Raw genomic sequence first — 15,479 nt, 5'->3', positions numbered from 1 at the left:
GTCAGCTTAAGGGATCTGTTTCAGGAGCTGATGAGAGAGGACATCAGATAATATCATTAAGGTCTGTAAGCACATGTAATCCTTCATGCTCAATGGTTCATTTCATGAGCGTCTTCACTCACAGTCACTTATAGCTATGCTAATGCTAATCAACAACCAAGTTTATGTCATAAAGGAACATGACAAACTCCAAAAACTCCAAAACATTTAACTGTTACATAAAAGCCATTTTAGAGTGTTAGTGTTTGTGTTTTGCACAGGGAGATTTCAGAGGGCTGAAATGGCCTTTGGGGTAATGTCCGGTTTGCACACTCAGTGAGCTGACAGACTGAGGAAGTGATTTGAGGATTTTGTCACCTTGCTGAGATGAGTTGAATCAGCAGAAGATTGCATCCAGGCAGAGGGTGTTTATGGGGTAAGGACAGGAATTTCTGAACCTGAATGTTCTGGTTTGAAGCAGCAGAACTAGAGCTGGTGTGATGCAAATGGACAGAGTGCCATAGGGGTTATGGTCCTGTCACAATGAGCAATGGAGTACAGTACAGTAGGGAGCAGCGTTAAGGCCAAGGGACGTTTGTTCGGAAATTCCACCATATGATGGTGTAAGTGCTGAGTTCACTTGAGTTCATGTTGCGTCTCCCTCAGATTCACTGAACACTGTCGGAGAGCTTGACTGTATGACTCATCTAATGGATAGATCACAATTTCATACTCTTAGTCATTGCTAAATTGCTGGTGTGTAACTGTTTAAAATAAAGTTACTTCTTATTGCTACAATGAGTAGTAAGGTACTACGGTCTTTTTAAATACTTTTTTAAATACTGTAACCAAATGATGTTCATGACTTTTGGTTTCATTAGCAGTACTCGCATTTTCCGCCAATGAGAGGGAGTACATCTAGGGGGCCGTGAAATGGCGAATACAATTTTCCTTGATGTTTAGTCATATAAGAGGTAACTGTACTATAAAAACTTTCTGTACATTTCAGAATTCAAAACATCCCCGGTCTAAATGAGCCTTTTATAGTTGTCACCCCGCTGAAAAATCTCGTTTTGAAATCTGTCTGTTGGTGATGTCACGAAAAAATGCTCATTTGTATTTTCAGATTCCACAACAAGCACCCTTGTCCCCGCCCACTCGCACACAGTTCAAGTCAAGATGGCAGGCCTTGTGTAGCTAACTATTCCTAACAGAACACCAAAGGGGACCCATCTGGACTATTTTGAATTATTTAGTACATAAACATGAACTACACAGACTCTTTGACCACTGCTATGTATTTTAAAAGATGCAGTGTCAAGTTACAACTCTGAAAGGGAGAAGCAATTCAATCATTAAGCTGCTGCCTCTGTCATGGATACATTCTTTAACCCATCTGCACCATTTATAATTGTTGATGTACACTGGCGGCCAAAAGTTTAGAACAGTTTTTGCTGTTTTCGGAAGGAAATTTGTTCTTTAATTCACCAAAGTGGCATTCAACTGATCACAAAGTATTGGTGAATAAAAGTACCAATTTCTTTCCATTAGAGGATAATCTGTAGTCCAACTGTAATCTGCATGTATGTAAATGCACTCAGTGTTTCCTGCGGTACTATTGAATCAGCAGTGCCAAACATTGTAGTCCGAATACTGAACGAATTACAAATGCCGGTTCTTTTGAATCTACAGCACGAAACACAGCGCAACCAGGGTAGAGTCGGTTCTTTGAATCAAACAGAACTCAGATGACTTAATATCTTCTGCGGAACACACGTGAAGATATTTTGATGGAGATGTGAATATATCCAGTCAATACATGTCAATGGGGTCCAACAATTTCAAGCTCCAAAAAGGACACAATCCAGATGGCTTCAGAAGACATGGCTTAAACCACTGGATGAATTGCCTTTATTTTTTTAATTTGAAGGTTTTGGACTCAATTGACTTCACATCATAGCTCCATCAAAATATCTTTGTTTTATATGGACACTGTTAAAAAAAAAAAGATCATCAGGGTATTGTAAGCACACAAAGACATGTGCGTAACATGCACAGCATACAAACTTTACACTGCAGAATTAGTGACAGTTGTATGATATTCTGAACATTCATTTAATCTCTCATCCAGCCCAATGGTGCTGCATTAATGTTCCCACAACAATCTTCAGCTCATTAAGCAAGTCCCTCAATAACATGTGCCCTCAAGCTCTATGTGCTGCTGACAATAATTAGGAGAGTAATATCACTCTAATTAAATCCTTGCATCTTTGTATGTCAGAGCAGGTGCGATGAAATTACAGCTGCTGTCAACTGAATGACATGGAAATTGTTCCTTACGGTAAGATTTGGTTGAAGACAGCTGGAGGCGGCAATGAGGGAACAGCTCAAGACAAGGGATCATTACTCCTCTGACCTCTGGAAAACAACAGGGGCATATGAAGTACATTGCAAAATATAATTTTAGAAGTATTTTTGTCTTATTTTCCTGTAATTATCTTAACATTCTTAAAACGTGATTTATTTCATTTACAAGCAAACTGGCTTGTAATTTACAAGCAAATTAGTTCTGAACCCAGGTGCAGGAGCTTTATTCGAAGAGTGCAGGACAACTGGGCAAACAGGATACAGTCTTTAGAATAGTTCAGAAGTTTAACATAAGCATGCCCACAGGAGATTCTCAAAAGGCAACTCAGCATTCATCCATTAAGGTAATTTCAGGAACCAGTGGGTGAAGACATAAACCAAAACTCATGACAGGTTAAGTATTCATTAGCGACTATCATCAACATCTCCTTGGATTATTACAGAACTCAGGACAGGTAAGGATCACTGGTAAGCATCAGATTTCTTCAGAAGCAGGGATAACAAAATCTCAAATGTGGAATGAAACTCAAACAGAAATGCAAACTCAGGCTATGTATAAACTCGGTCTCTTTGCCCACAACTGAAATGGAGAACTGAACATAACATAGATGAATAAACGTAGTAGTTCCAAATATATATTTCTAGGAAAATCTAGATAATATCCGTCAGGAATCAAAGAAGGAAAGTCTCTTTTTCAATATAAACAGCACTCTGAAGTCCAATCTGAGGCACAAATAACATCCGGGAAAACATAAGACGAAGAGTCCTTCCATGAGTGCACAGAGAATATTACAACATTCAAGGCCAGACAAAGACTGATTGTCACTGCAGTGTTTTAAAGCACACCAAACTCCACTAACGAGCATCTGGTGTGGCTCTTTAATGCTCTTGAGGCATGAGCAGGCAAAGGAGGTAGACGAATAAGCCTAAATGTTTCCAATTTATGCAAGGAATACAAATGCCCCAACATTTAGTGGATAGATATAGTAGAAAGATATATAGGGTGAGAAAATTACCCCTCAAAAAAGTCAGTAAGAAGCTTTCTCTTCCCGACAGTGAGTGGAAGTTTATTATTCTCCATTGTTTAGCTAAAGTTAGCTTCACCGGACCGACACTAAGCAAGCAGTCATGTCAACGATGTCATGCGCTTAGCGGTCTTTAGATGTGGGACGGGGCATTTACATTTGAAAGAGACATGACAACTAGCCTATGAACAAACTTAATATAAATTATCGTAAATAATTCAAGAAATTTCAGCCGTTCACCGTATCCACTGCATGAATTTAATCAGATTTGTCATTACTATTTTTACTAAAATATAAGTATCTTGGGGCTCCCCCTAAGTCTATTTTTTACTTCTTATTGGGGGTCCCTAATGGGTGGTATCATAAGGCGTAGGGTACCACTCCTATTTTATCCCAAGAAATTGCAAATAAATCTATTTAATAGAAGTATCGGTATCGACGATATTGGACTTGAAATTATCAAGTCCAATTTCAAAAAGAAAATAAGTGGTATCGCCCATCCCTAATTTAAAGACAGGCGTATGATACAGTCATTGGGGTAATACAAGAGGTGGTTATTCTAGATTTGATGGTATAATTCACCCCAAAAATTACAATTCTGTCATAATTTACTCACCTTGTATGACTTCTGTGAAAACCAAAGGGAGATTTTTGGAAGAATTTACAAGCCCTTCTTTTCCATATAGTAAAAAGCAATACTTCTCAAAAGTATTTAATGTCAACTACACTATTATACACTGGCGGCCAAATGTTTGGAATAATGTACAGATTTTGCTCTTATGGAAAGAAATTGGTACTTTTATTCAACAAAGTAGCATTCAACTGATCACAATGTATAGTCAGGACATTAATAACGTGAAAAATTACTATTTCAAATAGATTTTTTTTTTCAGAACTTCTTAAACAACTTCAAAGAGTTCTCATCAAAAGATCCTCCATGTGCAGCAATGACAGCTTTGCAGATCCTTGACATTCTAGCTGTCAGTTTGCCCAGATACTCAGGTGACCTTTCACCCCACACTTCCTGTAGCACTTGCCATAGATGTGACTGTCTTGTCGGGCACTTCTCACGCACCTTACAGTCTAGCTGATCCCACAAAAGCTCAATGGGGTTACGATCCATAACACTCTTTTCCAATTATCTGTTGTCCAATGTCTGTTTCTTTGCCCACTCTAACCATTTCTTTTTGTTTTTCTGTTTCAAACGTTTCTTTTTCTTTGCAATTCTTCCCATAAGGCCTGCACCCCTGAGTCTTCTCTTTACTGTTGTACATGAAACTGGTGTTGAGCGGGTAGAATTCAATGAAGCTGTCAGCTGAGGACATGTGAGGTGTCTATTTCTCAAACTAGAGACTCTGATGTACTTATACTCTTGTTTAGATGTACATCTGGACTTCCACGTCTCTTTCTGTCCTTGTTAGAGCCAGTTATCCTTTGTCTTTGAAGACTGTAGTGTAAACCTTTGTATGAAATTTTGACGAGGAGGAGGGCGTGGCCGGGCCATGATGGAGCACGGCCGGCGCTGAATCAGCTGATCAGCGGGGAGCGAGATAAAGGGCAGCCGGAGACTCCAGTTTGGGAGAGAGAGATACGCACCAGGGGCTGGAGGACTCACTGTTGTCCGCCAGGGGAGGAACGAGCGGGCATCCGCCAGTGGGCGTAGGAGTGGTTGTGGGCCGGGCAACCTGGCCCTCTGCCTACACCTCCCCTTGTCTCTCCCCATGGTTCGTAGGAGGCGGGGTGGACCACCGGCTGACAGAATGGCCGGAAGGGCAGCATCTCCCCTCCAGAGATGGGGAGAGTTTGTCAGACCGTTGGTGCCCCAGCCTGAATCAGCTGGCGGGGGTTGGGGATGAGGAAGAGGGCATGGCCAGGCCGTGATGGAGCACTGATCAGCGGGTGAGCGAGATAAAGGGCAGTTGGAACGTTTCATGTGTGTCTGTGTTTGTTTACATTTGTTTTAAGTTGAGTTTCTCATTAAAACTTTTGTTACAGTTCAGCTGATTCCAGTCTTGCCCGTCCTTTAACTGTTACAGTGGTGCTGAAAACCAATGAAATGCTGGTTTATTCTGGTTAGGTACTGGTCTAGCTGGTGTAGGTCATCCAGTATGGTGTTTCTTTTGTTATGCCAGTGAACCAGCTAGCCTTGTTAGAACAGTAGCACACCAGCTGTGTTGTTGACCAGCATTCAAAACACAACATATGCTGGCGACCAGCTATGATGTTTTTTTTTTCTCTGGCGGAGATGGTAAGGTTACTCTAAACAGGTAAAGTTCTAAAAGAGAGGCGGTGCATCATTTCATACTCGATATAAGCTTTGATTAGATAAGGTCAGAAATACAGGAAACTCTCTCGCCTATGAATCTGTAGCATGTGTGTGAGTGTGTGTGTGTGTGTGTGTGTGTGTGTGTGTGTGTGTGTGTGTGTGTGTGTGTGTGTGTGTGTGTGTGTGTGTGTGCTCATGGCAGAGCATTGGCATTTAACCCAGTATCTCTCTGCTCTGGGGCTCTTGCCAGGAATGCCTACTGCTCTAATCTCTTTAACAGAATCACAAACTGAGCAGAACCATCTGGAGAGCCAAATCCAAGACTAAATTGATTACTGAGACTCTAATGGCCTCAAAACAATCTTGATTCCAATTAATTCCAATAAATCAGCATCTAACATGAGCTATGAAATTGACATTATGTGAGTGAAATATGACTAAAATTGTCTTTGCTACATGTTCTCCTGTAATATGGTTTGTTAGATTTGGCTCGAGTCTGCATATTTGAGTCGCCTATTTGCTCAATTTCTATTGTCTCACCAGAAAAAAAAAGGTGTGTAGGTACATATTGTATCCATTAGTGTACTTCTAATTATTATTCCTTATAATAGCTGAGGCTTTTGGTGTATTAACATGAAACTTTATAGTAATTTTACCCATACCCTGACTGCCCCATATACATTTGGTGACAGCGCCACCTATTGGTCAAAAGTGCTTGTCCCCATATTGCTGCTTGAAGCTATATTTTACATGTGTTTATTTTTGCAAAAAGGAGGGAATGTTCTAAAACGCTTAGCAGGGCTTAATGTACTAAAACAAAACCCTATTATCTCACATGTCGCTTGTTATCTACTGCTAAAACAGCAACATTGTAATCCAAAGGGAAATATTTTTTTTGTGTTAAGCGGGTTATTATTTTATAACAGTTTTCTATAGGAAAAACCTTAAACTAGATCTTGACACGTTGTGTTTATATTATGGACACATCAGCTTGCCTATTAGGGATGGTAAGATTGACCAATTTGCATTGGTGCATCAGCATAAAAGTTAACGATGCGATGCATCGATTTAAAAAGTGTGCATCAGATTCAAGTTGGCATTTGTATCGCGATGCATCGTTTCTAAAATATTTGCATCGGTAAAAACAGATGTATTTATATATAATTCTTAGTAGCTGCGCTATACTTTTATTATTTAGAAAGTGACCAAATAATTTGTGACCAATATTATATATGTATAATATGTGCAATACCGCCCCCGCTGCCCCGATTCTCCGGCCAACCTCCCGCTCCATTGTCCCCTCACTCGTGAACAAGACCCCGAGGTACTTGAACTCCTTCACTTGGGGCAATACCCCCTTCCCTACCTGGAGAACGCACTCCATCGGTTTCCTGCTGAGATCCCTGGCCTCAGATTTAGAGGTGCTAATCCTCATCCCAGCCACTTCACAAATAAATAATGACATGGTAAATAATCCCTCATTGTACTGACAAAATAAGACCTGAGCTCTCTTTGACTTTTCTCTCTTTCCTTCACCTCACAGTGAATGCCCCCTCAAACTAGGCACTAGGTTTCTTGATCCAGCAGGTGACGCTCAAAGCATTTTATGGTGCTCCTTTTAAATGGGAGTTTACTTGTACGTTTTTGGTAGATATGCAAAACTGTTAGTCAGCTAAATATTGATCATATTAATTTCATTCATTTACAATGATATCCTTTTTGATGAAGATGAATAAAAAATTGATTTAATGTATAGAATTAGAAACATTCCTCATTCTCATCCTTTTCTATAGAGGCACATCTATTTACCTTTCTTCCTCTGAACTGAACAGGTATAGGGTTACTCTCTTATTGTATAATTATATAATACATATATCCTATCAGAAGAGGAGTGAATGGTGTCATGATCTTCTAAGGTAACACCACACTCCATTATACAGTGGAAACCAAAGCTCATATTTGATCACTTTCATAATGCATTCCTGACACTTCATCAGTAGAGCCTGTTTCGTTTAAACTCAACTCTCTTCTCTAATGTTGTTAGTTTGAAAGGCATATTATAGTTAAATACTGATTGTGATCTGAGGGGGTGTTCATGACAGCCAGTCCTCGTTCCCACAGCCACATTCCAGTGTTCCTGACACTGCACTGAGAAACAATACAAGGAAAAACAACATTCCACAAATAGCTGTGCTTGTACCAGTGCTGCCATGATAATAAACCAAAGAATACACTCAAAAAGCCATTTAGAGGATCTCAAGGCCTTTTCACGTAGAATCATGTGGAGGATATCAATTAGATAGCTATCATTTCATTTCCACAAGATAAAATGATCGTTCTCGAGGTCAACGGTGGAATTACTATTTAGTGAAAGTGCTTTTATGATATCAGTAATTAGGTTTGCGCTAGTATAGACATTTATTCTTGATTTCATAAATTTCATTACTCACAGAAGTGACCGTTCATGTCATTAAACAGGAGTGAATGACAGATTATTGTGGCATTTTATAAGTGAAAATGCAGCTACAGATATCAAAAATGGAATTTTAACCAGTAAAAGCTGTCATTTTTTATATCTGTAGCTGCATTTTCAAATTTAGTTGGATGAACCTAATTAAGTTGAGATAAAATATGCTACTATAGTACATTAGGTTGACAGAACATTTCTTATAATATCTGCAATTCAATTAAGTAGGGAAAATGCCATTTTTGTGTGATTTTAATGATATATCTGCAATTGTGATTTGAACAGGAGTGAATGACAGGCCATTATGAAATTCTACTAGTAAAAATGCAGTTACAGATATCAAATATAGCTGCAAGCAGCAATACTGGGGTCAAGACATTTATCAGCAACATAAGCAGCGAAAGAAGCATCACGACACATTTTAAGTTAGAATTCTGATGAATGGTGTAGGAATTAAAGATAAAAAAACAAACATCTATGGACATGTTTCTCAAAATATACTACTCTTCTATTTGCATTGTATTAGTTGCACATTAAAATCTCTATCATTGGCAGAACAAAAGTGCTTGTTCTTTTGGCTATTAGTGCATTGATAATGAGCATTTACTTGAGGTTGTGCAGAGGGTGTTATGTGCAACATTGAACACTATACAATGTTTTGTGCATTCTCAAGCACTTTGAAGGATTTTTTGGAAAAAGTGGAAAATGCAGTTTTTACAATGTCAAGTTTGTTGATGATTGGCCAATGGCTGCCATGTTTTTCCATATATGCAACTGTCCTCATGATCAATGATGGCAACTCCCACAAAGACACTGAATGCAAAGACACTGCATGTACATTTTTCCATTAATTGAACCAATGTTTCTATATTTAGAGCCACTTTCATATTGTTCCCTGTTATAGCGCCACCAAATGGCCAAACCCCACAACTCGTTCTCTGTGTTCTCAGGTTGAGCCCTTATGTAAGTGTGTCAAGTTTGGTAAAAATATCTCATTTCACTTAAGAGTTATATCAATTTACGTTAAAGCAGAGACCACTTTTAAAATTCATCTGCCTGTTTTTGGCATTTTACAAGCAAAAAGTGCACTCGGACATTTTTACTGAGTGCAACTCCTAAAGACATGAATTGTAATTTAGCAATTTTCACTTCCTCTTGCCAGAGAGGCAGACACAAATGTAAGATCTAAACATGATACATTTCCTGTATTCTAGTTCCTCTCCCATTGTTTAGGCAAACAAGTGTCTGATCTTCTGTAATATCTTCTACAAACCTTCCATTTGCATCTGTGACTATACTTCCCCATAATGTATAGTGTGCATTGATGTCTCCACACCATCTCTAGGCCTTTATAGAGCTACTAGAGCTAGAGTGAGACATGGATTATATATATTGTATCCTGTAATATGGTCAGAATGCCTATATACAGTATTTCTACTATTGTACACTTGATGTTATCTGAGATACCTATCTCCTGTAGAAAACTGTAACAAATGTGAGTACACCCCCGCCTCACACTTATTGTCAATCCTTTCTAACAACACTGTATCCAGATAATCATAGCCATGTTTCTCGCAAACAAATAATATCGGGTTTCTTGTTAAGCTCAGACACGTATTACTTTAATTCTTGTCCATTAGCGTATATACTCTTATTATTCCATTGCAAATTGGATAAAACCATTACTTTAATCAGTAGACAGAGACAGATCCTCATGTGTCGGTTGGGTAAGCAAGTCAGTCACACTACTAATATTCAAGAATTCTGCAGCTGTATCCACCACTGTTTTCAATCTATCTAAACGGCTCCTTTGAACCGACGTGTTCACCACTTTAACTATAAATGCGTGAAATTTTACTTTATCCACAGCCAATGTTTTTTTCAGATTATTCTCTACATCTATGTAAACATCTCTGTTATTCTTTGTCATAACTGACATCCCCACTAGAGGAAGGGTGTCCCCGTCGGGATTATTCACCGATCTCTACTTTTGGATTTTTTTTAAATATTTTTTTGCATGCTTTGACTGCATCACCTCACAGCTTCCACAGAACACTTCAAAATAAAAGCTCTGTCAAAATAAAAGCTCTGTCAAAATAAAAGCTAAATGTATATAAAAAAAGTATGACAGAAATTTTATATTCACTGTTTTAATACCACTACTACTACTACTACTACTACTAATAATAATAAATCAATAGTGATTGTAATATATTTAAGCAATAACGTACATCTGTGATGCTCTTTTATGCAGCACTTTATTTGATAAAATACAACTCCAATGTATTTTAGATTGTGCAGTGAGGTTCTGAATAAAAGCACTTCATTTGATAAAAAATAATACAATATTATGTTGAATATGAATTGTTATATACTTTTATTTAATTAAAGTTTTAATTAATGTATTTATTTAAACACAATTTTGATGATACAATAGAAATAAACTGTTGATATTCAGTTCATAAAAAAAAATTAAAAAAACAGGCAATGGACTCAAAAAAGAAATGGTATCGGGACATCCCTACATTATATAACACTTAATTTTAACATGTACTCTCTGTCAGGTGGTATGCAAAGCATGCTGGCAAAGTGCCCAATTTCAGTTCAATTTAAGTTCCTCAAAATTTAAAGACAAGTTCATTAAACTCAAACCAATAGAACAATTCAGGTTCATTTAAAGGTGTCAGTTTTGTGAACTCCAAAGAAAGTGACATTTCTAAATACTCATCAAGGTTCTTATTTTTATTTTTTTTTTACAAATTTTTCCCTCCTCAATACAATGAATTATTTGTGTTTACAGTGCAGCCTTGAACGCACACGTACGTCACCCAGGCATCTATTTGATATGTGTGTTTACATCTGGAAGACATATTATTAAGATTGTTTGCTCATCTGCAATATGTCTATAACGACAATTCCTCTCGGATGTCAATAAGACATTCAGCAGATGTCTTTAAGACGATTATGACTTAGAATGTTTGTAAATCGGATCTTTTTAAGATGTTTAGCAGATTTTAATTAGATTGTGATGCTTTCCAGATTAAATGCTCTTAAACAGAGATCTTGGAGATGGACGTGTGCTATCTTGGCAGCCTGGCCAAGCAAATCAGCTTATGCTGGTTTAAGCTGCTTTTTTTCAGCAGGGTTGTAATGGGGCATCAAATTTAAAACTAAGTGTTACAAATAAAATGGCCTAATTTAATCAGATTTATACTGCAACTGTCAACATTTTCAGATTTAGCTACCAAACCAGAATAATTGTGTCAGTTTTAATTACAAAATTTGCAAACTTTTCAAAACATTTCAAGTCACGTGGTCTCGGGTACAACTCAGGATTTTAAAGACCAAAGTATACTGTGGTTGTCCGCTTTGCTGATCGCTCTAAAAGAGTATCACAAAGCAGTCAGGGTGTGCATGCGTTGAAGTATTATTTCATAGTCAAAACAACAACAATACTCAAAAGAATGAAAACTATATACATGTTTAAATATAAATTATTAATTTTGTACATAAGTTTCTTTGTTTTGACCAAACATACATAATTTATTCAAGCGCAAGGTCTTTTGGGTATTCTACAGTGCTGCAATTTTGTACTTGATCATTTAATTGTATTCGAAGCCAGTTTACATATGTATTTGAGAAATGTGGCATTTCAAGTACTGTTTACTGTAATATGGACCACTTAAATGTTGTTATTAATGAACACTTTAGGATTTAAAGAGTAAGTCAACTTTATTAAAATGGTCACTTAATCGAAACTAGTAAGAACAGTCCAAACTTAAGCTTAACAGGAGCTGTTTGTTCTGTTGGGCTCGTGTTCACTTGGGTTTTGAGACACACCCGTGTGTAAGGAGCTTAAGTGTTTGTTCTGTTAGGCTCATGTTCACTTGGGTTTTGAGGCACGGCTCGTGTCTTGAGGAGCTGAAGCATTTGTTCTGTCGGGCGCATGTTCACTGGGGTTTTGAGGCACGGCCCGTGTCTTGAGGAGCTGAAGCGTTTGTTCTGTCGGGCTCATGTTCACTGGGGTTTTGAGGCACGGCCCGTGTCTTGAGGAGCTGAAGTGTTTGTTCTGTCGGGCGCGTCTTGACTGGGGTTTTGAGGCACGGCCCGTGTCTTGAGGAGCTGAAGGGTTTGTTCTGTCGGGCTCATGTTCACTGGGGTTTTGAGGCACTGCCCATGTCTTGAGGAGCTGAAGCGTTTGCTCTGTCGGGCGCATGTTCAGCTGGGTTTTGAGGCACGGCCCGTTCCTTGAGGAGCTGAGGTGTTTGGTCTGTCGGGCTCGTGTTCACTGGGGTTTTGAGGCACGGCCCGTGTCTTGAGGAGCTGAAGTGTTTACTCTGTCTGGCTCATGTTCACTGGGGTTTTGAGGCACGGCCCGTGTCTTGAGGAGCTGAAGTGTTTGGTCTGTCGGGCTCCTGTTCACTGGGGTTTTGAGGCACGGCCCGTGTCTTGAGGAGCTGAAGCATTTGTTCTGTCGGGCACGTGTTGGCTGGGGTTTTGAGGCACTGCCCGTGTCTTGAGGAGCTGAAGTGTTTGCTCTGTGGGGCTCATGTTCACTGGGATTTTGAGACACGACCCGTGTCTTGAGCAGTTGAACCGTTTGTTATGTCGGGCTCGTGTTCACTGGGTTTTGAGGCAAGTCCCGTGTCTTGAGGCACTGCTCGTGTCTTGAGGAGCTGAAGCATTTGTTCTGTCGGGCGCGTGTTGACTGGGGTTGAGTTGTGATTCCAAAATGTGACATTTCAAGTACTATTTACTGTAATATGGACCGCTTAAATGTTTTTATTAATGAACACTTTAGGATTTAAAGAGTAAGTCAACTTTATTAAAATGGTCACTTAATCGAAACTAGTAAGAACAGTCCAAACATAAGCTTAAGAGGAGCTGACGCGTTTGTTCTGTTGGGCTCGTGTTCACTGGGGTTTTGAGACACACCCGTGTGTAAGGAGCTTAAGTGTTTGTTCTGTCAGGCTCATGTTCCCTGGGTTTTCAGACACGGCCCGTGTCTTGAGGAGCTGAAGCGTTTGTTCTGTGGGGCTCATGTTCACTGGGTTTTGAGGCATGGCCTGTGTCTTGAGGAGCTGAAGCGTTTGTTCTGTGGGGCTCATGTTCCCTGGGTTTTGAGGCACGGCCTGTGACCTGAGGCGCTGAAGTGTTTGTTATGTTGGGCTGGTGTTCAACTGGGTTTTGAGACACAGCCAGTGTCTTGAGGAGCTGAAACGTTTGTTATGTTGGGCTCGTGTTCAACTGGTTTTTGAGACACAGCCAGTGTCTTGAGGAGCTGAAGCGTTTGTTCTGTCAGGCTCGTGTACAGCGCTCGCGATTGGCTCGTTACGATTTAAGACACTCCCTTGATTATAGATGTACACCATTCCTCAACTGCAAGGCTTCCGGTCTCGAGTAATATGTATAATACCTGTTCCTGATCTCCAACGTTGACGTTAAAGTTTAGTTGTCTCTGTAAATTGAGCCGTTTTGAACTTTTTGTTGATATACAGTATTATTAACTGACCGAAGAGCGCGCGCGATGGTGCTGAAATCTGAAGACGGCGTCGGTGAGTGATGATCGTCAACTGTTACTTTCAGTTTTTCTCCGTGAAAAACACACACATTCACGAATTCACCACATCGTGCGTCCATAGATTGTGTCATTTCAGATAAATAAACTTATGTTCAAATAAACTATTTGATATCTGAGTCGCTGTTCCGACTTGATAAAGTTTACAGGTTGTTGTATTCTCGTCAGAATGTAGTTATTCTTTACCTATCATATTGTTTTATTTCCACATTGTTTTCAATATCTCTTACAAAGTAAATCGTTTGAGTCGTGTTTCTACAGTGCTCATGCTTTCACAAAGTTAACAAAAATATGCTAAAACATTTAACTTCTCCAAGCCTGCTCGTGGTAAAACAGAAATGCATAAAAAACGTGTCTTTGAGGATAATCAGAAACTGCAGGGTGTTGTTTTATTCAAGATGAGTGTGTTAATACTGTCATATACTGTTAGAAATGGGTCTCTGTTGAACTGTCCATCATATCATCTTTATTGTTTACGCAGTAGTATTTTAAATGATTCATTATGAATAAAGGGTCTGGTTGGTTTTGATGGTGGATGAAAGTAGTTTTACGGTCTTCTAACTCATAAATGTGCAAATGTCTGAGCTAGATTCTATTCCTTTGCCAAAAACACAAACCAATCCATCAGAGGATTTTTGGCAGAGTTTGAAGGGATGGTGCAATAAATACGAGCTGCGCATTTCGCGTTTAAGTTGGGTTTGCTAAGATATTGCAGTACTTTTTGAATTTTCATGTGTTTTGAAACGGTTTGCTCTGCATTCAGGCTCACGTCAATGTAAAACACTTTTAGCCTTTTAGTTAACATAAGTTAAAAGGTAAAGTTAGAATAACTGACATGGATTGATCTTGTTGAGAGAACTCCATTATATAAGTTTTTGTTGGCTGAACTTGTAATAAATGATTGTACTAGTTTTTCTAAATTCAAGTCAAAAGAACCATGCTCGTTATCACGCTCGCGTATTTGGATTCCCAGCATGCACTCTGGCATGAATAAATTATGCAAATTGCAGTGTTACTGTATTACAGTTTGCTGCTTTTATGCTGTTGGTTGTGTTTGTTGTCACTTTCAGTTATTTGTCATGTAGCAATAATTCAGAACTTTTTATTTTATTTTTTATTTTTACACTGACGTACAAGTTGATACAACGTCAAATTTTAAGGTAGCACAAAGGTTGTTTTTTTTTTAAGTTGAAGCAACAAGATTTTATTTTTTATTTTTTTTTCAAACTGCGAGCTATGCTATATGTCTTTACGATATGGAGTTTTGTGAAGTCCTTATTTGTTGGGGCCACTTGTTTTTATACCATAAAATGTATAGTGTATATAGTAATGATAGACTAGAAGATAGTTCATGGGCTAAAGGCCATGTGTTTTGTCAAACAAATATGCCTTTACAGTTAACCTCAAAATCTAAATAAATCTGTTAAGTGGAAGTTCTACACTCAAAACAAGTGTTTGCACTTGTTGTGGAATTGCAATAGTTCACATAATACTCACCTTAATCTCTACTGATGGCCCAGGTTTACTTAGTTTTTGAGCATATCGGATCGCGCCTGGCCGACCGTGTTGCCTTTTCAAAGTATACCCTTCTGACCGTGAGCAAATACCAACACTTTCGACGCATGTGCACTACTGTTTGTTTTATACACTTTTTGTAAGTCAACGGCAGGTACATGCGCAGACAATGCACACAGACAAGGACTGTCCGCCTGTTGAGAATATCTGGGCCATGCACGGATTGTGCAGAGGATGAAATTTGCGTCACCCTATGCGTGGAATGATCACCAACACAGATAA

At 38.9% G+C, this 15,479-nt stretch overlaps 1 protein-coding gene across 3 annotated transcripts in view; it reads left to right on the top strand.

Annotated features, from left to right (window-relative positions):
* cyth1a (cytohesin 1a) overlaps nt 1-15,479 on the top strand; it is a 73,300-nt gene that overhangs the window by 13,347 nt on the left and 44,474 nt on the right. Inside the window, exon 1 of one of the 3 annotated variants that reach the window (XM_052139341.1) lies at nt 13,485-13,659. The exons of the other annotated variants lie outside the window; for them this stretch is intronic. Coding sequence (XP_051995301.1) covers nt 13,632-13,659 — 28 coding nt within the window. The 5' untranslated portion in view covers nt 13,485-13,631. Of the gene's footprint in view, nt 1-13,484; nt 13,660-15,479 lie in introns of those variants that run through there. 3 annotated transcript variants of the gene reach the window in all.

Source organism: Xyrauchen texanus, chromosome 12 (genome assembly GCF_025860055.1).
Source record: "Xyrauchen texanus isolate HMW12.3.18 chromosome 12, RBS_HiC_50CHRs, whole genome shotgun sequence".
In the NCBI taxonomy this organism is placed as follows: domain Eukaryota; kingdom Metazoa; phylum Chordata; class Actinopteri; order Cypriniformes; family Catostomidae; genus Xyrauchen; species Xyrauchen texanus.
This window is presented reverse-complemented; position numbering and strand designations above follow the sequence as displayed.